The sequence below is a fragment of the Nyctereutes procyonoides genome, unplaced genomic scaffold (assembly GCF_905146905.1).
Source record: "Nyctereutes procyonoides isolate TBG_1078 unplaced genomic scaffold, NYPRO_anot_genome, whole genome shotgun sequence".
Classification (NCBI taxonomy): Eukaryota; Metazoa; Chordata; class Mammalia; order Carnivora; family Canidae; genus Nyctereutes; species Nyctereutes procyonoides.
The window spans coordinates 28,491,141-28,517,367 of NW_026575146.1; the positions used below are offsets into that span (position 1 = coordinate 28,491,141).

Consider the following 26,227-nt stretch of genomic DNA (forward strand, 5'->3'; position numbering starts at 1 on the left):
ATTTGTCTCATGGGTAAGTAGATTTATCACTGGAACCTAGAAGCCAAGAATGTATGGATGATTTCAATACACGTGTTCAAAACGAGTAGGAAAAGAAAAAAATGGATTAACATTGCATTTTTTTCTGTTGAATCAGTATATAACAAGTTATTATGTCGTTATTTTGATATATTTATTGACATGGTATTTACAAGTGATTGTTATGTGTACTTGTTATTTACAAATGATAATTTACCGGCAGAAAAGGAACTGAGGTTATTCCTTGTAGATTTAAACAAGTCAGCAATGCTGTTATTTAAGATTTTTAAAACAAAATTAAAAATTTAGAACTGATGGTCTATGTTAAGATTGCAGCAGTGTTAAGAACACCACAAAACACTCATTTTTACTTGAGCAGATGATAATCATGTGTTATCTTGGATGAGGAAAGCACAATTCCTTGCTTTTCTCTGGGCCTGTAGCTTTATAAACTGGGAAGCCCTTGACCACCACTGTGCTCTGAGTGACCTGAGAAGATTCCTCTTAGTGTTCTTGAGTGGAAGTTAAAAGACTCTCTTAGTCCAAATAATAAATTCTGATTGTAGAATCACGAAAGCCATGCAATAAAATCCCTCTGCATTCAACATGTTGGTGTGAGACCTGAGCTGCCTACAGCATATGTCCACTCACAATTAAAGGTGATGATTATTCTACATCTTAGAATCCCTGTGGCAGGTTTCCTAGTAATTTGCCTTGAGAACATACAGCCCTTCAGAAAATCCTTCTATGCTTTCATTTATGCACCCTATAAAGGAGAACATCAGGCAACATCATTGTACATGGGCATCATTTCTAATTAACTTAAAAATTAAACCAGAGGACACCCTCGGATGAAACTGAAAAAGAACAAATCTAGCCCATATCTATAATGAGAACTGAATTTCATGAAAGGAGAGCGATAGAGCAAAAGAGAATTATTAGGAGTCACAGTGTCATGAAGTATTCATTAGCTAAATATTGATGTATATAGAATGGGGTGAGGAATGGCTACTTTTTAAATAGAAATGTCAGAAATGACATGTATTTGCCTTTGGGTAGAGTACATTCTGTTGACCACCCTTAAGAGAAATACATGTTGACACAATTGTATTCATGATAGTTTAAACAATAGCTGACATTTTGCCAAAGGTCTTAGAACAAATAGATATTGTAAAATATGCAAATGCAAATCTAGGTACATTAATTTTTAAATTAAAAAATCTAAAAAGTTATCTGTATTTTAGTGCATATGTAGATTAGGATTTTAGCACTTGGGAGGGCAAAATTATTTCAAAATATATTCATATCTTAAAATTTTTTAATTCTAAAAAAATGTTTACCTACGACGCCACATATTAATGGGAAATTAATGTATACTATTAATTACTCTTTTAAATGATCCGTTATGGTTAATCAATGTTTCTTAAAACACTTATTAAAATTATGACATTGTTTTCTGAGGAATCATTAAAATTCAAGTCTGTAATTTATGTGCATTTTGTTTCAGAGATTGCTCATCAAATAGAAAACCTTGTTAAGTGCTTATTTTGAAATAAAATGTGATGTATTTTTGAAGGCTGACTTGTTTCCTCTAACAAGAATTGATTGTTCATTTTTAACCATTTAATTATTTTTTTCTCTTTTCTCAAATTCCAAAGTGTTAAGTAAACTTTAGAAAATGTTAGTAATTATTGTTTCCATACATGTCAGAGCAATTGCCCGTTTTGGTGAAGTTTGTTTCTACGCAGTTCTTTCCGTGTAACCCAGTTCCTTTATCGTCTGCTTACCTGGATAGCATGAGGGTTTAATGGGCAGTTAGAAGTTAAGAGGTTGGAGGTGAAGCATCCTCCTGCATTTGTACAACCCCAGCTTAAATGCTTATCTCTGCACCAGGTCAAGAGCCTTTGTTTTCAATCTGTTATTTGCATCCATTTACACATGGCTCATTACCAGTTATGAGGCAGGCATAGAAAAAGACATTCCAATTAGCTGTCATTAAATAGTTTCCTGGCTGTTTTCTCTCAATTAGGCAAAACACACGAGTTAGAATATTTTGGTAAAAATCCTTGTTTCCCCCATGAAAGCAATGGAATGATTTACCTAGATGTGCCTGTCTGGTATTAATGAGACTACATATATGGGATTATATATCCCAGCTGTAGCTCCATTCTCTTTAGTTCCAGACACTGCACAGAATACTAGAGGTGGGAATGGAAGCAGGGCTTTGGAACTAGGACAAACCTGATTTCTTTCAGGAATATTAATCTTTTTTTTTTTTTTTTGGAATCTTAATCTTTTAGAAGATGTGTAGGGTCTGCATACAAATAGCTTATTCAGCATTCTAAAAGATAGGTATGAGTATACAAATGCTACTATACCAGCTAGAAAGAATATCTCCAAAAGACATATTTAGGAAAATATGGTGTGGTTAGTATATCCAGGCACATCAGTTTCCCCCCACCAAATCCTGATTTTCTTTATTAGATCGGCTAAGAGAACAGATTAATAAAATTCTCTGAATTCTCTATTAACAGAACTCCTAATTGAGGCCTTCCTACAACCATTCAGAATGTTAGTTATGTATTTTCCACATTGGCACCTTTCACAGGCACTTTTGCATTTCCACTCCATTCTCTTCAATATTCTGGGCTGCATTTTAGATCTGTCCTTCTGGGGGATGCCTTCCCCATCCTACCTTCTTCCTAAGACATCTTTGTAAAGCAGCCAAATCTTAAATTTAAACATATCTGAAGGAAATTAATATTGATGCAGTCTAAGGAACTAGTAGTACCAACTGCTGTAATAGTTACCTCCTACTTTCTATACCTAGGCAGACTTTAAGAGAGAGGGTGATATTATTATATATGTTGTATACATATTAAGACTTTGTAAAAATTATTCTCATAATTCTAGACTTTTACATATAATTTTATGTCATCTGTATAAAACTTAACTGAAAAGAATTAGAAGCATCCCCTAAGATGCTTAAAGTATTCCTTTTGGCTCTGGTTGATAAGGTGATGAGCACTTTTTTTTATTGTGCTTTATTTGATATTTAGAATTTCTACAATAATCATGCTCAATAATTTTACTGAAATCATCATAATAGTGCAATATTTTTAATCTTAGTATAATTCTCGGGATAGAGTTTTGAATTAAAATTGTAACTTCTAGGTGTTGCATACTATGACTTATCATTATATGCACTTTGCCATAGTGCATATAACAGTTGAAATTATGTGCTTCAAAAGTGCAGTAAAGGTAGAAAAGAAAAACAAACATTAAAAAAAGACTAATGGGGGTGCCAGAGTAGCAGAGTCACTTAAGTGTGTCTTGATTTCAGCTCAGATTGTGGTCTCAAGGTTGTGAGATTGAGGCCTGCATTGGACTCTGTGCTCAGTGTGGAGTCTGCTTGGGACTCATTCTCCCTCTCTCTCTCCCTTTGCCCCTCTTCCCCACTCCACATGCTCTCTCTCTCCCTCTAAAATAAATAAAAATAAATAAATAAATAAATAAATAAATCTTTTTTAAAAAGGCTAATGAATTTAGTTTTGAATGAGTGAGTTACACATACAGTTTTTGCCTATGTTTACATGAGGTCACTTCTTAACACACTTGATCATTTTTCGAATCCTAGAGAGTCTTGTGAAACAGGACCAAAGTTGTAGATTTAATTCTCATAAAAGAGTCTATTTTGTTCATGTTTATGGCTACAAACTGTACCTTGATTGTACCAGAAATTGCATTGATTTATGTTGTTCTCAAGACTGACTCCTTGTGATAGTATTATCCTAACACATAATTTTTTTATTTCACCAATATCAATTAAAGAACTGAATAATATATTAATGGTTCATTTTCCAAGTTTTCTTTTTGAATGGCCAAACATCTGAGGCAAACAAATTTATGCTAGAAATGTGTGCATAACTTACTTATGTATATTTGATACATGTACGTATATTTACCTCTCTCCAGAATACCCATAGTGCCAATATTTATAGTGTCCATATTGCTTATATGCCAATGAGGAAAAGGTAGAGACTTTGCTTTGATTGATATTATTTTGTAATTGTTGGCAATAGCAATCAACTTATAGGGAAACTCATATATTGCATGAGGGGAATATTTCCAAAGTCATCTTCTCCCAAAGAAAGATATTTACTTGAGTATATAGTCAACAGAGGCTTGGAGAGATGTTGAATTCCACTAGAGCTTTGGCAGCCAAGTTTCCATTAACTCAAGTGCTCAGTCAAGATAATCCAGCACACTTTGTACATCCAGCACAAAGTGTACCACTCAAGAATAAAATGAATGGGAGCAGGTAAATTGCCAGAAGTTTTTAGAAGGCAGAAATTCTGTTAACTTTCTTCAACCAGTCTTGATTATACTTCCACTGACTGCAAGGTACTTCTTATTTCATCATCTTCAGTAAAGAGCATTGTGGCCAGCAGAGTCAACGACAGGCATATTGTATGTTGCTATTTTATTTTATTTTATTATTTTATTTTATTTTACTTTAGATTTTATTTATTTATAGGAGAGAAAGAAAGAGAGAGAGCATGAACAGAGGGGAGAGGCAGAGGGAGAGGGAGAAGCAGACTCCTTGCTGAGCAAAGTGATCAAGCCAAAGCGAGGCTTGATCCCAGGATCCTGAGATCATGACCTGAGCTGAAGGCAGACATTTAACTGACTGAGACACCCAGTTATCCCTGTATGCTGTTATTTTAAATATTATGTTATACTATGTAGTGTTTTAGGACCAAACAACTTCCCATTAAACCACATTATAAAATTCCTTCATGGTCATTTCCATATGTATAAAGTAAAAATTGATATTTAATATGGTAGTCCAGGACTTAGGAGGTGTGCTTAATGGCTATGGTTGGCCATTAACAGTCCTATTAAATGTTTCAATTTTGCAGATAGGGAGATGGAGGCTCAGTTTACATATGTAGTAAGTACCAGAATCTATTCTATTCAAGAAACATTCATCTAGCTCTGCTCTAGGACACACACACACACACACACACACACTCTCTCTCTCTCTCTCTCTCTCTCTCTTTTAAAATATTGGGAATGTAAAGATGAAATCATACACAGTCTGGATCTGAGTTAATGTGCAAAATAGAAATCTCTCTGGATGGTTCAAGGACAGATGAATTAAAATACAGGGAGCTTGTGCTTTAAAATTTCATCGGAAAAATGGGAGGAATTACAATGTCATTAGGGAGCTGTGTCTGCTTTCTTGGTTTTGAGGTCCCAACCCTGCAGATGTGATCCAGAGATCAAGAAACTGCTGTCTTCACCCTCTCACTACTGGCATCCCAGCAGCCTCTCACCTAGTGATACCTAGAAAGTGGAAGGTAGTATCCAGACACTGCCATAAACAGTTGCTCCCCTAGTTTTCCTAGCAGCTGCAACTGCAACAAAAATGTGACTGTGGCCTCCGGTTGGTCCTTTAAATCTTGTTCAAGTGTCTCTCACTGACAGAACTCTTACTTATAATCCCAGCTGTAGGATTATAATTATGTCTTAGCCTTCTATCCCCTGCCCTATTGGGTGGGGCACCAAGTGAGTGGAAATGGATGCAGGCTCATCTCCAACAGACCATATAAAACACAAAATCAAGCCTCAAAGAGCTCACATTTTAATAGTGGAAGCAGACAAATGAAGAGACAATTTCAAGATTATACAGGCAAGTGCAATGAGAGACTTAGGCACTGTGCTCCTGATGGCAGAGACTGGGCTTTTAAGAGAGAACAGGGCATGGAAAAGTGAGAGAAAGGATCAAAAAGAGCTTCCTGGAGATGATGTTGCCTGAGCTAGGCCTTAAAAGTTCAACATGAGAGGACAATGCAAAAAGGGAGGGGAGGCTATGCCAGGCACATGGGAGAGAACAAAGTCAACAAGCTTTAAAACTGCAAGTGGACTGCAACAGACATGAAGATGATGCAGGGAAGTGATGTCGTGCCAAGCTGGGAGTGGACACAGTGGATTTTGGGTTTTACTATGGCCATGAGAGTGAATACGAAAATATGAAGCTACACAAAGCTGAGGATATAAATATTGGAGGGCTTGGGGGCATGATTGGAAGCAAGTGGCTTATACTTCTGGTTTCTAGTTCTGCTTGGAAGAAGGTTGGAAGACTCCACCTTGTCCTGACAACAAAGAAACAACCAGACTGGAAAATGAGGTGAGGTAACAGGGAAAACCATTGTCGCCAAGACTGGAGGGACAGGCAGGTGAACACAGGGAGTCTTGGCTTACTGGAGCAGAGATCCAGAAGGAGAAACAAACCATGGTGGGAACCAATGTTGGGGCAGGATATCATGAACTTTAAGTGATAAATTGCTGGAAGCTCACTGGTAATGAGGCTAAGAGTTAAAAATTCCAAGGGGCCCCATCCTAAGGGCTCCCCACACTTTTATGAGATTTGCTTCATGGGTTGGATCAGGTTTTTAGTAAATATTAGAGAAAAATCCCCTTGTGTTTCTGTCAGAGGAAAAGGAGAAGAAACCATTTTGAAATATGCCAGAGCACTCTGTTGTTGTAGTTGTTGTTGTTGCTACTGTTTTTCTCTTTCTGCTGGGGTATTATTAGAACCTAACTGGCCTGTGGGTAGAAAGATACGCAACTCTAGGCATCCACATGGGGAAGGGAAATACCCAACTCTAGGCTACCTGTCCCACCTCAGGGAAGAGAAAAAGACTGAGAAACACTTGGGAGTTCACAGTCCAGAGACAGACTCATTAGAAGACCAAGACCTAATCATAAAACTGTAGAACACTTCCCTCTTACCATACCTACCACTGCATTACAGCCCTTCCTTTTATCTGGTACATTATGTCTGGCTATCAGGAAAAGAAATTAAAAGGAGTACTAAAAAAAATAAAAAAAAAACACAACTTGAAGAGACAGAGCAAGCATCAGAACCAGACAGGGCAAGGAAGTCAGAATTATCAGACTGGGCATTTTAAACAATTTTGATTTATATACTAACTGCTCTAATGGATAAAGCAGACAATATGCAAAAGCAGATGGACTGTATAAGCAGAGAAATGGAAAGTGTAAGAAAGAGAAAAAAAGATATCTGGAGATCAAAAACACCCTAACAGAAATGAAGAATGCCTTTGATGGACTTATTAGTGGACTGGACATGGCTAAAGAAACAGTCTCTAAGCTTGGAGACTATGTCAATAGAAACCTCCAAAATGGAAAGCAAAGAGAAAGAACGTTGGAACAAAAAAGGAACAGAGTAACCAAGAACTGGAAGCCAGATACAGAAGGTATAACATATGTGTAATTGTAATACCGCAAGGAGAAGAGAAAGAAAGGAAACAAGGCATCACAGTGAGGAGAAGAGAGGAATCAAGGATTATGTTGTCATTGTGTTGCACTTTGATGCCTGAGAGGTGGCACTGAATCAGAATTTTAACCTAGATTAATTTGATTGCAAAGTCATTGCTTTCCCTTCCTGTGCACCCTGTCTCAACTGTGATTTGGCACTGATCAAGTCCTTGTTTATGTAAAGATACATCCAAGAAATCCCATGAACTCATGTGTATGTTTTGTGTATACGTGTGCATATTTATTTTTCAATAGAAGAAGCATGACCTCCACGGGATTGTAGTTTAAAAAAATCACTGAGCCAAGACGTTTGGTTTAACAACTTGATAGCTGATGTTTATTCACTTTTGTTTTAGAGATTAAATGCCTCTTCAGGAGTGGATTTTAAAAGCATTCTAAGTAGCTCTGCTTCAGGTTAAAAATTCCTGAAGATCTTCCCGCCATGAAACACAGAGTGTTAGATAAATCACAACAAATATATCTTCAGATTCTTTGCTGAACTCTAGGGAGCAAGAAAGAAGTCATCACCCCTCAACTGCCCCTTGAGCCCTAAAGCAAGAGCACAAAGTCTACTGGAAAAACAAAACAAAACAAAAAACAGGAGAATAAGTGAAGCCTAGGTGGTTCTGGAGGCAAATGTTGACTGCAGGAACCTACAGCTTTAGAGGGTAATGAATGCCTAGGGCATGGGGTGGTTAGAAGCAAAGACTGGGTTTGCATACATTGTGGGCAAAGGGGGACTAGCTGTGAGACTGCATTCGTCCAGGTGCTATATCCTTAGGGAAGGTTTGTGCAAGGAGAATTTCTGCTGGCTAGGAAACCTTTAAGAAAACCTCTCTGCCTCTCTCATAAGCAGGTGGAAAAATAATAGTAACAATAATAATATTGGTATTAATAATAATGATAATGTCTTCTTTGATAATCTGAGACCATAATCGTCTCCTCTGAGTCTGAGATTTTTTTTTTAAGATTTTATTTATTTATTCATGAGAAACACAGAGAGAGAGATAGAAGCAGAGACACAGGCAGAGGGAGAAGCAGGCTCCACGCAGGGAACCCGATGTGGGACTCGATCCCAGGTCTCCAGGATCACACCCTGGGCTGAAGGCGGCGCAAACTGCTGAGCCACCAGGGCTGCCTGAGTCTGAGATTTGAATGCACATTGTATAATCAGAGAAATCCCCCCTCAAAAGGAAATTAAATTAAAGCCGAATCATGTTGATAGCACCTAGTAGGAAATGATACAGACCTTATCTAGAGAAAGGCATCCTCAAACTAGCTCTTTCAGGATTCCCAATGATTAATATTAACCAAATATAAGTTCACCATAAATAAGATCAGTAACCAAATTCAGGGTCCCAAGGACTAAGACACAAAATACCTATGTATTAAGTGATCATGTTATTAAGTAATGTTATTAATGACAGAATTAAAATAAACAAAGTCCAAGTGACTAGGGAATTAAAGTTACATGAAAATCTATCTCATAACCTATAAATTGGCAAAAATTAAACAGATTGACGATACCAAGTGCTATATATGGAAGAGCTGCAACGTTCCTGATTGCTGGGGGATGGAGAGGTATAAATTGATGTAGTTGCTGTTACCAATTGTGTAAAGTATGTACACTCTATGACTTAAGACTTCAGATATATACCCCACATATATACTTGAACATGCCCAAGACACATGTCCATAAACGAAGTCTACAGAGCAGAGGTGCTGGTGATGCCTGGTGATGCACACCAGACAAAATATTTGGAAAACAATGTGCATTGACAAGAGAAAATAAATTATGACCTACCATACAATAGTATACCATACAATAGTGACAACTATAGTTGCACATGTGTAAAACTCAAATACGAGGAACTTCAAAAACAATATAATATGATGCTAGAAGAATACATTCATATATTTAGAAAGTTTAAGTACTTAGAAAACCTAACAGTATCTTTTAGGGGTTTTAGGTATATCCATAGCAAGAAATATAAAATATAGAAATAAATAAAATATACAAAATTATAAAATAAATAAGGAGTAAGATATTTATATATTTAAAATGCTTATAAAATATAAGAAAAACATTTATAATATAAAATTTTAAAATGTGGTAGAGGAACAGAGAATATGAATAAAGTCAACTCTAAGGTTACCAACCACGTTCTATTTCTTAAGCTGAGTGGAGGGCACATGGATGTTTATCTTAGCATTCTCTTTATTGTACATAGATTATTTTCCTTTTATGTATAAAAATATCATAACTTAAAAACATATGATGTCTACATTTCTATGTAATTCATTTCTATTATCATAATAAATTCTTGAGGAATGAAAACTACATGTTTATAAAAGAAGTAAGGTGCTTACATAAAAGGAGATGTATTTTACTTTTAGTTATTCCAATTTATTTATTTTTTAAGTATTGTTTTTTTATAGTGCGTTGCTGCCAGAGATAGAAATGGCTTTGCAAAAAAAAAAAAAAAAGTGCTATTGGCTCTGAAAATCAACATAGAAAACCATGAATTAATTATTAATGCTCCTAAGTGTCCCCTAAAGGTAAAACATGCACAACATAACATAATAGGGTTATGCTGTGCATGTTTTTGAGTAGACAATCTTGTTTAAAAAAAATTTAAAAATGCACCTATGATTATTTCAGTTCCTTTAGTTTTTCTTTGTTCCCATTCATGCTCTAAAAAGAATCCAGAAGAATGTCAGTTATTATGATACTTCCTGAGAGACACTTCTAGTGGTATAGTTTTTGTTGTTTTTTTTAACAAGACTTTCATAGTTGAGTGTGGGATTTCGAACTAGTAGCAAGGATCCATTCATTTATGTGGAGTCCATAGCACTCAAGTGAGGTCAGATGTTGCAATCTATTCAGCTTAAGGATTTCCTTCATATTATGGAGTGAAGTGGGACGCACCTGTTTAGTCACAGATAGGAAGAAAAGACATCTTTACATCACTTCAGATTCAAGCCTTACACAAGTGAGTTCCTGCTGAAGAGGAGACTGGCTTTAGGATAGGCCTGTTTTCTTCCTGAAAAGGTGTGAGCTCAGAGGGTTTTGACTTCACCTAGCAATAATGCATCCCCAGATTTCCCACACTACAACACAAAGTTTTTATTTTGCTTAAGCCTGTTTGCCCCCTGTTTTTTACAGCTGAAATAAGGGAAGGAGAATGTTTATAATGAAGTTGACAACATAGAATAAAGTGAGTTTTGATACATGATAGTGCTCACATTGTAGATAACTATAGTGAAATTTAAGAAAATACTTATTTAGATATACTTTAAACAATTTAAATAAAATGCTTATCTAACATAGATTCAGTATTTGACAAATCCCTCATGTCTTTTATTTCTGTTTCTTGGCCAATAGTGACTGTTAACAGTTTGTAGGCTTAAAATACAGCGTTCCTAAAAATGCTGAAGCTCTTATCAACAAACTGTTCTTGAGAAGGATTTGCTTTATTACGTATTGCTTCAGTTTAGGTATGAAAGTTGCAATGTTTAGTGTGGTAAGTTTCTTCCTTTTTTCTTAGTCATCTTAACTCTACAAATAATCTCAGCTAAGTGTGCGGAATAACAAATTTATATACCATATGACCTTCCTCAAGCCGTCTCAGTATATTAAAGCACGTGTTGGTTTTTCTCCCCACTCTGTGTTCCTCTAGGATAGTTTCCCAGCGAGGTTTGGAGGAATTCACTTTGTCAATCAGCCATGGTATATCCATGCCCTGTACACCGTGATCCGGCCTTTCCTCAAGGAGAAGACTCGGAAAAGGGTATTTGCTTGTTTCTTTGTTTTTGTATTCTTTTTCTTCCCATGTTCAACAAATTACGCTGCAAAATGTGTATGTAGTACTGGCCGTGGTAAAATCTACCCCTGTAGTGCATATGAGTATACTTTTAAGACATTTAAAAATTCTTCAAGACCCTATGATTAATTCTGATCAGTGTGTGTATGAAAGAAATATTTAAAAGCCTGCTCATTGGCTTTCCCACAAATTGGGAGAACATCGCAGTACATCATTATATGAAGCCTCAGTTTAAAAGTAAAAAAAAATAAATAATTATGCCATGTTACTAGATTTTTATTAGTACACTTAATTTCAAGTAAAATCTAGATCAAAGTTATAATTTTATAAGCTGACATATGAATGTTAGTCATTTCATAATATGTATCACATTGAATATAGAGTTTTGTATGTAGTATCTAACATAATTTTGTAGTGATTGTCATGTTCAATCATGCTTTTCAGAAAGAATGCTGATGTGTAGAGATATTAGTATTTCTTTAAATGACAAGTTACTTGCGTTCAAAGACTCGGTTTCATCTAACAATGAGGATCATTCAAAGGCATCTACAAGATAATAATCGTTGTTTTCTGCAAATAAGATAGTTTGTATAAAGCATTTGGCACAGTGCACGGTACATGGTAAGGGCTGAACACATTTATCGTTATTATTAATAATATAGATTGCAAAATGCATTTTAATGTCCATTATTTCATTTTATCCTCCAAAAGCCTCTGAAACATAAATTTAGTAAGCCTTATCTCCTATTTCACAGCTGAGAAAAGTAAGTCTTAAGACGGTTAAGTAACTTGCTTACTCATTTACACAGCTGTAGAGTTGTAGAGCTAATACATGAATCCAAATATTCCAGATTTAGAGCTATTTTTGCCTCCGTGCTGTGACCAATTTTCAAATGATTAGTTCCAAAGTAAAATATACTTCACTTCTAAATGTGTATTGAAAGTAATTTTCCATGTTTCTCAGTGAATGAGAAGGCATTTCAGGTATCTCCGAGCCATGTTATAGAGGCCTCATTGTGAGCATAAAGGGGAAATAATTGCTAAATATGTGTTTGTATCAACCGTTATTGAACAGAAGGTCTTCTGTATATGAATTTGTTGAAAATGTTCCGGCAGTAAAGGGGGAAGACTCTGTAAAAAATTGTAATTTATATCAGGAATTGTTTCTACCGGTGAGAATGGAATTAATTTACATGTTAGAGTTCAGAAAAGTGTATTGATGTGCTTCACAAATAACGCTTCCAAACTTTGTTTTATGAAGAGATGATCAGGATCCAAAACACCTGCTGGGGCTTTTAGTACATATTGCACTAGTGAATCCTTCTGTAGTATTCACTCTATGCCACATGCTGTTCTAAGGACTTTACATATGTTAATTCCGTTAATCCTTACAAGGACAGCTCTAGGGGATGCACTGTTATTTTTCTCCTTCTAGGGATGAGAAAATGAGGCACAGAAGGCTAAGCAAATTGCTCTAAATCACACCTGGGAGATAGTAGAGCTGACCATGTGGATTTATTAAGAAGGTCGTTCCAAAAAGACAAAGGCCCTGAGGTAGAAACTTGCCTGATATACTAGGCAAACAGCAAGAAGGCTCAGAAAGCTAGAGCAGAATGAGCTACTGAGGAGGGTGATACACGATGGGATAGAAGGGAATACGGTGTGCCAAATCATGTGGGGGCTTGTATTCAACTGCAAGGTTCTGGGCTTTCAGTCAGAATGATCGGGGAAAAAGTTTGAAAGACTTGAGGACAGGGTGACTTGTTCTGAAGGGTGTTCTGTGGAAAAAGACTAAAGAGGATCAAGCAGGGTGTTCTGCTCTGTGGAAAACGACTAAAGAGGATCAAGTCTAAGAAAATGAGGAAACCTCCAGGGCTGGGGCTATTTGATTGAATTGAGTAATTTTGACAATGCTTAGAAAAATTCACTGCTACTAGCATTATTCTAGATGGGAGGGAGGTATCTGAGCCTTACCATTTTGATTAAAACTATACGACTTGTAAATCTTCATATGAGAAAATAGTTATAGGTTAAAACACTTTTTGGTTTCTACCTATAGAATCAATATAAAGCACAAAGCTATTATATTTACTGGTATTCCAAGTGATCCAGCATCATAATATTACTCAAACGCTTTATACCGCAGATGCTATAAATCTGTGTTCTGAAAAACTGGTAAAAGAAAACTAAGGAATAGTTGTGAATCTTTTGTCACCAAAGACAAATGGTTCTTTCTTTATTTTTTTTCTGATTAAATGAAATCTGACTTTGAGTCACCAACATACTGGACTTTCTTTATTTTTTTCTGATTAAATGAAATTTGACTTTGAGTCTCCAACATACTGGACTGATGGGAATATCAACCCTAGGTGATATAGAATCCTTTCTTCTCAAAATCTCATTAATATCTGGAATCTTTTACATGGAGCCAAATTTCCCATCCAATATGGCCTCTTTGGACATCCTTACTCTTCAAGCCAGTATTATTTCCTTGAATTAAGATCTCCTTCTGCCCCCAAGTTGTCTGTGAAAAAAGATAGCATCTCCACTAAAGCTAGAACCCAAATGGCTAGTCTTCAACCTCAGGCACTCTTCAGCTATTCTAGGGTTATGGTCTTGCCACTCCGCAAGAGCTGACAGGAAAACAGGCCTCCCCACTGATTGGCGCAACTTTCTACCTGTTCCTCAATATGATGGACTCTCTCTTCTATTCTTTGCTGATTCCCAAACACATTTTACTTCCCTCCCTTCCACTCAGGTCACCTACCATAATCTTAATGACACAGTGTAGGGAAGTAAAATAAAAGTATTATTTAGGCTAATTCTTAGAATAGTAAGGTAATCAGAGGCAAGGGAGCCCACAAGAACAAGACATTCTTGCATGAAATGGTAGAAGAGAAAAAATGTAAGGAGAAAAATAACAGGAAAACTTGAATAAATGAAAGGCTTGCAGGATATGAAAGAAGAAGCCATGGAGATATCTAAAGACAAGACTCTTCAGTCTTGAGACAAATGTGTGCATCGTGTGTTTCAGCAGGGAGGAGGTATGAGATGTGTTCAGTGAAAGAGTTTATGGAGAGCCTTAGAAGATTTACTCTAAGGGAAAGGAAAAGCCGGTGGAGAATTGTGAGCAGGGACACATGATCTAACTAACGTTGTGATATGGTCATTCTGGCTGCTGTGTTGAGAATAAAGCGTAGGTGGTCAGAGTGGAAGTGGGGAGAACAGTTAGAAGGTTAGCACAGTAATACAATTTGAAGGATAATTGTAGTTTGATTAAAGGTTGTAGGGGCGGAATTGGTCAAATGTTCAGATTCATGATATATTTTGAATGAAGAACCAAAAAGACTTACTGACAACTTAGAAAGCAAATAAGGATGAGTTGAAGGTCTTAGCCTGAGAAACTAGAAGCAGTCATACCAGTAACTGATGTTGAAAAGAGAGAGGAACTGATTTCGGGAAAAAAGTTGTAAGTTCAGTTTTGGACATATTAAGTTGGAGGTGCCCACTGACCTCTTTTTTGTGTGTGTGCCCATTGACCTTTTAAGTGGAAATGTCAAGTAGAGAGTGGAAAGAGCAATCTGAAGTTCAAAGGAATGGTCTGGATTCGATATATAAATGTTCACTGTGTGAACAATATTTAGGGCCAGTAGACTGAATGAGATCACCAGGGAGTAGTAAGTACACTTAGAGAAAAGAATAAATCTAAGAAGTGAAGTCTGGAGCTCTGTGACACTAAGATGTTGGGCTGATGAGGAATAATTGGTAAAAGAGACTGAAAAGAAGCATCTGCCAAAGTAGGAGGAAATCAAGAGATGCTGGGAATAAATGTTTCAATGACGAGAGTCATTTATATCCAATGCTGCTGAGAGTTCAAGAAAAATAAGGGCTGAGAATTGGACACTGATTTAGCAATGAGAAAAAGCCCGACAAGAGCTGTCTTCATGCTGTAGAGTGGGAGGCAAGGCCTGTCTGGACTGGATTCAGGAAAAATGGGACTAGTGTATTTGGAAGGTGAAAATAAACAACTCCTTTGATGAGTTTTGTAATAAAGAGGAGAGAAATAAGATAATAACTGGAAGTAGAAGTCTGGCCAAGAGACGTTTTGTGTGTCTGAGGGGGGAATGGGAAGAGAAGAGTTGGCAAGTTTGTCCTCTGATGGAAAAGATCCAGCAGACGGAGGAAATTTGATGATGTGAGAGACAGAAGAGAATTTCTTGAGCAATCTGAGTAGAGGAGAGGGGATGGCTTCTAGTGCACAGGTGGAGAGGGTGGCCTTTGTAGAGTTTATCTTTCCATTGTACTAGGAGCGGAGGCGCAGCATATGGACACAGATGCTGGTGGGTGGGTCGCATCTGGTTGCCCTATTTTTTCAGTGAAAGAGAAAACAAGGCCAAAGCTGAAAGTGATGTTGAGGGAGGAGGTAGCAGGATGTTAGCAGAGAGAGAGGAAGGAGTGTGCTAGGATTTCATTTACTTCTCTAAGGATTTATTATGAGATCTCGCGCATAACTTGAAAGACGTTTCTTACGTGAAGAAACACATCTAATGAAATAAGGTCGTATAATTAATAAAACAAGAGTTTCAAGTGTTAGAACTTAACTATCCCCCCCCCAAATTATTTTGATTTTTTATGAGAAGAATCTAACCCTGTGTGTGTGTGTGTGTATGTGTGTGTAGGGGGTGCTATTGTGCTCTGCAAAGAGGAGTGGGAAGGTATAAACTTTGCAATTAACCTAATATACATTGGAGCAGATGGCATCTTCCACCTCTGTAGGCTCCACGTCAAGTATTTCAGGCAGCCATTTGCTCTGCCTATTTTGGCCAGTGACCTGCTCTCATCTGCTTTTCCTGGTCTGAAATCTGTTGAAATTACTTGTTAGTTGACAATTCCTATCCCTATCATTTTGCTGTATGTTGTAGACTGGTTTTTCTTTGTTTTTCTATATGTTGACGTCAGTCAACTCAAAAATTACGGAAAGCAAAGATAATTATGTTAGTCTATTCATCAAGAACCTGAAGTACAAGTCCCTTATAAGCCATAAGTGACGATTTCTAAGTTACTTACAAGCTATAATCATTAAAAAATATGACATAAATTATATGAGAGGACACGAATGCTTTTTCAGAGAAGGCTGATCTATAGTTTTGAGATGGAAATGAAGGAAGAGAAAAGAGATAGCAACTTATGGGAAAATGAATCCTGAGTATGTACCTTGAATAATTTTTCCGTGCAATGGTTTATTTATTTATGAGAGAGAGAGCAGGGCAGGGACAGAAAGAGATGGAGAGAGAGAGAATCTCAAGCAGACTCCACACTGAACATGGAGTTTGATGCAGGGCTTGATCCCACCACCCGAGGGCATGACCTGAGCCTAAACCAAGAGTTGGAAGCTCAGCTGAGTGAACCACCAGGTGCCTCGATAATTTTTCAGTTTTTTTTAAAGCTCTAGGAGACAATCATACCAAATAATTGATGTATACATACAGCTTTACATTTTCACTCCATTATTCCATTTTTATTTGAATAATAAGCGTGGTGGAAACCTCTTGCAGAGAAGATGCTGGCAACATTATAGAACACAAGTCCTTTGGGATGTGAACCTTCACTCAACCTTTTATTATGATGATGCTAATCCACTTTTATTTACATCACACACTTTGCATTACAAAGCTGTAATTTAGTGGTTACAGTGTTCTTATTTTTATTGATGATAAAAAAGAAAGCCATACTGGTAACAGCTTTTGGGCTTAATAACTTGGATGGGCTCTATAGTTGATGAGTCCCTCATGAGAAGGCTCTATTTTAACAGCATGCATTATGCACATCATTAGCTTTGCACAACTAACATCAAGATGATGTACAGATCAGCATGCACATTGGATTCTGCTCATGTCCTCAATTATAAAGTAGGAAACCAAGTATCAGGTTCCAGCTCTTTAACCTAACCACTGTCTGACTTTCGAGAAACTGCTTACAATTCCAACGCCTTGGAATTTTTATAGGAAATAGTAGGATAATAGTACCAGCCCTGTTTGTGTCACAGAGTGAATAAAGGACTTAAATATTTTAACAGACATGGAAAACTCTTGTTTTTGCTTTTCCTATCCTCACTCCTTCCTCCTAGCATTTGGATGGTATGAATCCTCCCATGCGTGTTTCTTCTCCTCACCCTTCTTCTTGCATTTGTAGATATTTTTGCATGGTAACAACCTGAACAGTCTACACCAACTAATTCATCCCGAGATCCTGCCTTCTGAGTTTGGAGGAATGCTGCCCCCTTATGACATGGGAACGTGGGCAAGAACACTGCTAGACCACGAATATGATGATGACAGTGAATACAATGTAGACTCCTACAGCATGCCTGTGAAGGAGGTGGAAAAGGAACTCTCCCCCAAGTCCATGAAGAGGTATGCTGGAGGTGGCTGGGAAGTGGGCAGCAGCCAGCATAGGGATACCCCACATTAATTCCAGGGCTTATAATTTGGGGGAATATGTATTTGGTGGGATCTTAAATCCTTTTTCGTCCCCATTCCTAGATGTCTAATCTAGGAATATTGAGTCAAAGACAAAGTCCTTCAAGGCTATGTCAACTCAGTTTTGTTTTATATTCACAGACAATCTAATAAGGCTGTTAGGGGTCACTAAATCTAGTGGTTTTCAAACTGTACTCTTACGGTTCTGGGGGGAGTGTCTTAGGCCAAGCAGGTGGGGTGGGGACAGTGCCTGTGACCACAGTGAGAACAACTCTCCTCTATCCAGGCAATTTACTAGACTCTAGTATAAGATTTCATTGGAAGAAAGAGATCCATGGCAAACACACATGCGCACACATTTCAAACAATACATTTAAAACCTTATATGCTCCCTTTAGTGTCTCAGCCATGTTTCTGATTTAAAACTCTAGCCGTTCCTGGGGCAAAACATTCTATTTTCCTATAGCTTTACTCTTTATAAAGTTCATTCTTGAGTGAGATGCTGATTCCCTGCTTTGATTCTCAAGGTACTTTTATGCCTGTTTTCTTTCCATCAGGACAGATTTGTTGAACCGATGCTCTATAATACGCACCTCCCTTGGTGTTTTGGATTCACAGTGGATACACACACACATCCATCACCTAGCATTTATGGAGGGTGGGGGAGTTGCTGAACATACCCAAATGCATAACTACCTCTGAGCTTGCGTTCTGTAACAAACCAGAAGATACCTAATTTTTCAGCCTCCCCCAGGCCGCAGCACCCCAGAGTTCACCTGGACGATAGTAACGAGTATTATTTCTCAGCTTATTTCCCATTACAGAAATTTAAGAACCACAGCTTCTGCAAGTCTCTCTTCACCTAGCTCAGGGAGGACCAAGGCATTGCCCCTGTCACCCCTCACACTTGCCTCTGATAAAAACCTTATGGTCCCTTGGTCATAGTTCTGCTCATGCAGGGGCACCTTTGTTCCTAGAGGCGGCCCTTTTTGTACAGCTGCTGCTGTTGTTGCTACTGTTGTGCGTGTGGTGTCTTCCTCTCCCCAGGCTGCTCTGCGATGTGTTGGAGAGAAAGGAATGACTGGAGACATCTCCAGCTTTCATTTCTTCACCAATAAACAACCTTATGTATAAGCCAAGTCTGGGCTTCTCAACTCCTTTCTCTTAAAACAGGGCTTCTTACTGTGAGTTCTATATATATATATATATATATATATATATATATATATATATATATATTTGTGTGTTTTTCTAGAGGAAATGGCATATATTTCATCAAATTCTCAAAACAGTTTTTCTAAAACAAAAATTTAAAACCCAGTTTCCTAAGAATAACTTCCTTCTGATAAAAATAATGATCCTAATTGTTGTTACAATCTGCCTTTTACTATCTACTTATCATGAGTCGGGCCCTTTTGAGATGTCTTTTTTGTAACATTAATTTATGTAATCCTCACAGCCACCCTGTTAAACAGATATTGTTTCCTCAAAATCACACAGTCTGCATGTAGTGGACTGGGATTCTAATCCATGAGGTGTAGAGCAACCATGTTGTTGATGTAAATCTTCCTAATCTATCCTTCCAGATAGTATGATGTAGTGCTCTCAACTCTGGAACTGAGCTATATAAGGATTTGGAAACAGCTGTCATCTGTGATCCTTGGTTTTTCTCCTTACCAGCTAATAATGCTCATTTCCTTCACCCACTTCTGTGAATTGTTCACCAACATGGTCCCCTCCTCTGAGCACATCTCTCTCCATATCCTACACAATCTGTGTGTATCCTATCACCTACAGTCTGTGTGCCTGCATTCCTCCCAGACTTCCTACCTGTTGTCTTTGCCTCTCACCTGACCCTGCTCCCCTGGCTCCCATTTATCATCCATGTGGCAATCTGAAAGATCTTTTTAAATATAAGTCAGATCATTTTATTTCTCTAATTTCTTTTTAGTAGCTGCTGACGATACAGTGAATAAAATAAATTCTGTAGCATGGCCTACAAAGTGCTATGTGATCTGATCCTGCCCCCCTCACTCCTCTATGTGTCTCCCACCTTCTCTCTCTTCCCCATCTTTCAGCCCCAATATCCTTCTTTCTGCTCCTGTAGCCTCCTTCTCGGGCTCGATCCTCTCTAATGGCCACTTGTCATGGCTGCATGGGATGCTCTTTTCCTGCATCTCCCAATCCAAAGTCACCTCGCTAAAAGAGCCATTAGGTCTTTATCAGGCCCTAGGTCTTAATCAACTCTATTTTCTCCTCATGCTGGTCTCTCCCTGTCAGTCACCTCATTTATTTTCTGCCTGTCAGTTGACTCATTTTATTTAGTGTTATGCCCCATCCCCAAATTAGGCTTCATGAAGACTTCAGTGGCTTTGTCTGAATAGGGGACTTCTGATGCTATTACTACTTGCGCTTCAGTACCAGAATGCTTTGCCTAGCATTTGCCCTCATTGGCTTCCTTTGGTGTCTGTTGTTGACTGTTGCTGCAGTTCAGGCAGCCAGAGCACATTGCTGACTCATATTGAACTCCCTAGCACTAGAAGAGGCTCTTTACTTATAGATCCATGTCTTCATAATTCTCTCTTTCTGTGTTTAGCTTTTTTTTTCCCCAAGCACATCATTTTAATTGATTAACACCATCTTGTTAGTTTTGGCTCAGTCTGTCTACCTTTTGAAGTCTTTTTGGATCCTGATTTTCCTTTCCAATTAATTAGGCCATTCTGTCCTCTTGCAGACTTGGCTCATAGCACGTTGACCTCCCCAACCCTGAGTTTCTTGCTTCTGATGTGGATTGATTAGAATTTCAGACATGCTTTGCTTGGTGTAGGTTTTATATAATACGAAGCTTTTAGGGTTTTATCTGAAAACTTATGAAGAATGAGCTTAAGAAAATTACTGTATTTGATTCTCACCTTCTGTGTGTCAGGGAGTGTCAGTTCCCCATCAAGGATGGGAGAAAATTGTTCCTAGGTTTCCCCCTGGTCTCCCCTCCTCCATTTTTTCCCCAGTTTTGGAATATCATTAGATTGAGAGGGAAAAAGAATCATTTCTTCACCAAAGACTTGTAGATATTTCCCCCGTCAGGGGAATTTAGCTAGATGTGTAGGAAGATGACTTTGTGCCCCTGTGTTAGTTTGTGGAGGGATAACATAGATAGTCACATGAAAAATACAAAGTTCGGTGGATTATGGGGGCCTTATACTAGGGGAAAGTCTTTCACCTTATATCTCTAGTACTTGAGATAGTGCCTAGCATAGGCACGTAACAGTGCAGTGAACCATTGCCATTGTGATATGAGCTCCGATTTTATTGAATAATATTCAACATCTACTGTTACTACTTGTCAGACTCCATCTAATAATGGTTTGTATATATTGACTCCTTTGCTTCTGTAAACAGTTAATTAGATAGTGCTATTCCCCTTTCTTTGGTGAGGAGACCCAGATACAGAGAAGGTAAGTAACTTCCACATGTCACATAGCCACAAAGTAGCACTGCTAATACTGAAAAACAGGCTATGCAACTCCAAAAATCATCTCCCTAACTGCTACCATTTGCTTTTTTGCCAGAATTTGTGCTGTGGTTTACGTACACATCATTGAACTTGATCCTTAGTACATCTGTATGGTGTAGGTGTTATTTTTCTCCATCTTGTAGTTAAAAGAACAAAATCTAGGAAGTTTAAATAGTTTCCTCCTGGTCCTAAGAGCTAGTAAATTAGCAGAACTAGAATCAGAATCCCTTTCTGTCCAAAATCTATCCTCCTACATTAAGGTATAGCACAATATTGTGGGCTCATGGCAAATGGATACATGATACCTGAATAATTAAATTCTTGGGTTTCGTGAAAAAAAGAAAAGTTATTTATTGCAAAGACAGCAGAGGCTATCTGGAGTCCACTGAGATATGCTATGAGTTAATGATAAACAACACCTTCTATTGCAGCAGAAACAGACCGATGCACTAATAGGTTGTGGTCCTGCACAAACAGCCCTGTTGTTTTGGATAAGACAGAGAAAAATCTGGACTAAAATAATGGTACACTTGGGACAATTAAATACCAAAAAAAAATTCTTAATCAGAAATCATTTCTGCCTGACTTGTTTTATTGAGGAATTGTTCTACATATGGAGCCAGCATTCATCATCCAACAATTCTGATACCAGTTGTGCATGATAAAAGCAAACTAGAAATTTAATTCCAGGTTGATAGTGCACTGTAATTTAAAATATTTCATTAAAGTCACCATATCCTCTAATCATTTTTTTAAATAGTCAAGGAACATAAGGATTTAAAAGATTGTATGTGGGTGTGCGTGCCCATGTGTGTACATGATATGTGTTTTAATAGAACCTCACAGCAACTGCTTAAATTGCATACTTTGTGTTGTCTGAAGAGCTTTGGTGTGGATTAATTGATGTCATTAAGATAGGCATCAACATTTATAGACTAAATCTAACTTTGTGAGAATTTTGAAACATATTTTCTGTTAAGAATTTCTTTTTTTTATAGGTGAATTGCTTTATCTTTATTACTCTTTGTTTTAAATGCTTAATCCCAAAATTCTTTCAGTCTGCAAACTATTTCTTGGATAGAATTGAAGATATGGAGACAGTGTTGTGTAATAGCCTCTATGATACACGTTGTGTTCACCATAAGGAGAGAAACTGATGAAGTCTCTGCTCATGGAACTTATGGTTTAGTGGGGACCAGTTGTCAAGTTAATATTTCAGTATAGGACATTAAGTAAACATTTTTTTTTTGTATTTTAGCATGGATTTTTCTTGGGAAATATATTTTTTTAAATATTAGTCTAAGTAAAACAATATTAAAGGTCTAATTCCTAAGTGTTTTGTGCAGTTGTCCACTGTGTTAGAATGTATTTTATTCTTGAGATAAATCATTTTTCCTAAGATAAATTATTATTGCACTTAAAAGTGATGCAAAATCCCTTCTTCTGCTTCCTCTTCTTTTCCTTCTCCCTCTCCTTATCTCTCTCTCTCTTTCTCATCTGCTAATTCAACTTTAGTTGATCTCCTGTCTGATACAGACATATATTGACCTATAATGTATTATTGAGATAAAATAGTGAAAATGACTTAGGAAATACAACATTCTTGTTTTAATGTCCTCGCCTTTCTTTTTGTTCCCTCTTTAGAAATGAATTTAAGTTTATTTAAATGAATGCGTCAATTAATCAGTTAATCCTATAATTATTTTTGCTTTGATAATTAGTTCCATTGCTGTTCTTTTTCATTAGCATGTGCAGTTGTATTTTAGCTTATAGTCTTTCTTCTTGAGAGTTAATGAGGTTTGCTAAGAGGCATATTGCCACAGCAATAGCCAATTGGCTGGAATGCAGCAGCAGGGGGAAAATTCATTACCGAGGAGAATTTTAAAAGGGCAGCTGCTTCTTTAATGCCATAGCTATTAAGAATGCAGTTTCCTGCCATAACAGTAGCATGTTTCATTGACTTTCCTCCTTCTCAGTTTCATGTTGTTTCCTAATGATGAATTGAGATATAATTCCCACCTACTATCAAAAGCGTGTGTAAGGAGTTCAGATACTTGCTCTCCTAATCAGAAAGTGCCCCTGCCTAGACAAAAGAGGTTTTGTTTTTTCGTTTTGTTTTGTTTTGCTTTGCTTTTTAAAAAAATCTTAAGTCGGTTCACAAAACTTTCCAGAGTAAGACTGATTTTATTTGGATGTTCTAGTGGGGAATCTGACAAAGTCTCACATTCAAATTTTGATTTTTTTTTCTAATGGGGTCATTAGAAATAAAATATGATGGTCAAAAAATGCACATTCATGTTGAATTTGCTTCACAGACCTCCTTTTCTTTAAAGACTTATTTATTTGAGAGAGATAGAGGTTGCAAGAGAACTGGGGGAGGGTGGAGGGAGAGGGGGAGAGAGAGAATCTCAAGCAGGCTCCACCCCCAGATTGGACCCCAATGCAGAGCTCAATCTCACCACCCTGAGATCATGACCTGAGCTGAAATCAAGAAGAGTCTTGGCTTAACTGAGTCATGCAGGCACCCCTCATAATGCTCTTTAGGAGAGGAATCAAGTTTCTTATTGTTTCTATTTCATTTCTCATAACAGTAGTTTCACTGTAATAATTTCCTACTTGGAAATGTTCTATTATCACAGATCTGTCCTATTCTATAAATTCTCTGTGAAGAGGAGAATGTAAGCCTATTATGGTACATTCAGAAGCCTTTGCTGTTCATTATTCTATTTAGAATTCAGAGGGGATTTTTTTTTCTTCCTCTGATGCAAAACCCAACGTAAGTGTGCCCCACTCTAATTTTTCAGCATTCTCAGTTCATAAATTCCTTGATGTAGGGAAGATAATCCGCATCTCTGAGACAGGTAATAATGGAGAAAAGACAGGGAAGGGAATGTGATTATTTAATAATTACTCACTGACATTGGCCTTATCATTTCCAGATCCCAATCGGTAGTGGATCCTACAGTATTAAAACGCATGGATAAAAATGAAGAAGAAAACATGCAACCTTTGCTTTCTCTGGACTGATAACTTCTCTACACTCCCCATGGATTAGAAATGGAAGGTACTTGTTTTCAGCAACAGGGACAGCACTGTGGAGGAATGACCAGCTGGAAACTTATTTATTCATGTTAATGTAGCATAATATAAAATAAGACATTGGGCTTTCCCATTCGCTTGAACCATGGGTGCCCTGGTCTGGAGTTAAAGAAAAAAAAGTCAATAATTTATTCTGTAAGTGCCAAGTTCTTTGTAAATATAATGTAATCTTCACATCAAGTTTGTAAACTTTGGTAGTAACTGAAATTGGAAAAAATTGGCTCATGAGTCCATGCCAGTGGTATGAACTATAACAAAAAACAGAAAAGACACGTACTCAATGGAAGCTAATTAAATGTAGCCCTGTTTCCTATGAAGCCATATTTCAGCTATCATAGTGATTGTTTCTATGTTTTTCTCTGAAACTGTCATATTCCAGTATACTTTTAATGGACACAGGTGACTAGATGATTCTAGGAAATTAGGATGATAAATGTAAATCCTGTCTAGTGATTTTCATTTCACAGAAAACGTGTCCTAGTGATTATCACTGGCCTTGAATTTTGGAGAAAAGGAATGGCAGAGGAGCTGAAAAACTAAACACTTGAACTCTTCTATGTTGTTTAATTCCTGGAGTCTTGTGAAGAGATATGTTCCCCAGATTAAGATGTGGAATTCTGAAAGAGAGTGGATTTTTTTTTAAACTGCTGTCTTCACAGTGTGTCTTTTATTTGAGACCCCATTGTATCCTTGTCTGATGTACTTTAGGAACATTTCCCCCCTAAAATCCTTTGACCAAGAGAAAGAGAACCCATATGTGAATAGTGTTCTGACAACTAATTTTGGACATAAAAGTTGCCATGTATAAGGGGCTAATTTCTAATTCTTGTGCTCTGGTTGGAGATATATATACATACATATATGTATATATATTTATACACATATATATACATATATGTATATATATTCACATGCACATATATATATTTTTATTGAGCTCTAATAAATCCTTGATGTGACAGGCTTATAAAATAAATAATACATATTCAATGATCTTACAGATGTTTAAATAATTACATGAGATGCTAACTCTGGAAAACTATTTCCACTAAAGTTAATGAAAATGAAGTATAGTGAAATAGACTTTCAGTGAACCTATTTTAAGGGAATTCTAATTTAATTTGTAATGAAATCTTGAATTTGTGCCATTTTAGTGAATACATTTTTCCTTCAGAAAAAACAGGTCTCAACATAATGTAGGTAGTATCAGGTGACCAAATTTCTCTCAAATTCAAGGTAATTATCCTAATGAACCTATAAGTACAGATTTTCTTTCCAGAAAAGATTGAAAGAACATATTGTATTCATAAGACATAATGAAAGCATCTGAGGGCATCTGAGACAGCATATTATAGCTTAAATCTAGATGTGGAATCCTTATGTTATTTAGTTTTTATTTCATAAAAATCCTGCAATTATAGCACATTTTAAAAATATTACTTTAAATTTAAAATTCCAGTGTGAAAAGGCAAGATTTTTACCACCTTTTCAGAATGGTAATTTTTGAGATTGAAAATTTACCACTAAAATATTCTTTTGAAAGAAAAATATCTCAAGGAGCTCTTGGAAACCGATAGAAATAAATGTAACAGCCTTTATATGCTTGTTAGCCAAAAGCTTCAAAAATTCCAGTTATAATTCTATACCAAAAATCTTAAAATCAAGATCAGTACACCAATCTGCATAAGTATTGCAAATGGACTGTTCAGTGTTTGTAAAAATGCATAAATATGCATAAATAATATGATTGAAATATACCTTGAAAATGCCAACCTCAAGTTAAGTCTGGAAGAATAACAACTGTCAGGTCCTCTGCTCTACCCATAAATATTATAGAGATTGGAGTGAATTGGGGATAAAAAGCCATGGCAACTCTTATCTCTGTAAGGACCATAACCACAGGATTCTTATATTTTTGCCCAGCTGATATACATTTTATAGTCTTG

At 36.9% G+C, this 26,227-nt stretch overlaps 1 protein-coding gene across 1 annotated transcript in view; it reads left to right on the top strand.

Moving 5' to 3' along the window:
• The window catches only part of CLVS2 (clavesin 2), a 63,359-nt gene extending 38,922 nt beyond the window's left edge, over positions 1-24,437 (top strand). The window contains exons 3-5 of the mRNA XM_055311733.1: positions 11,046-11,156; positions 17,382-17,602; positions 24,122-24,437. Coding sequence (XP_055167708.1) covers positions 11,046-11,156; positions 17,382-17,602; positions 24,122-24,209 — 420 coding nt within the window. The 3' untranslated portion in view covers positions 24,210-24,437. The remainder of the gene's footprint in view (positions 1-11,045; positions 11,157-17,381; positions 17,603-24,121) is intronic.
• The last annotated feature ends 1,790 nt before the right edge of the window (positions 24,438-26,227 follow it).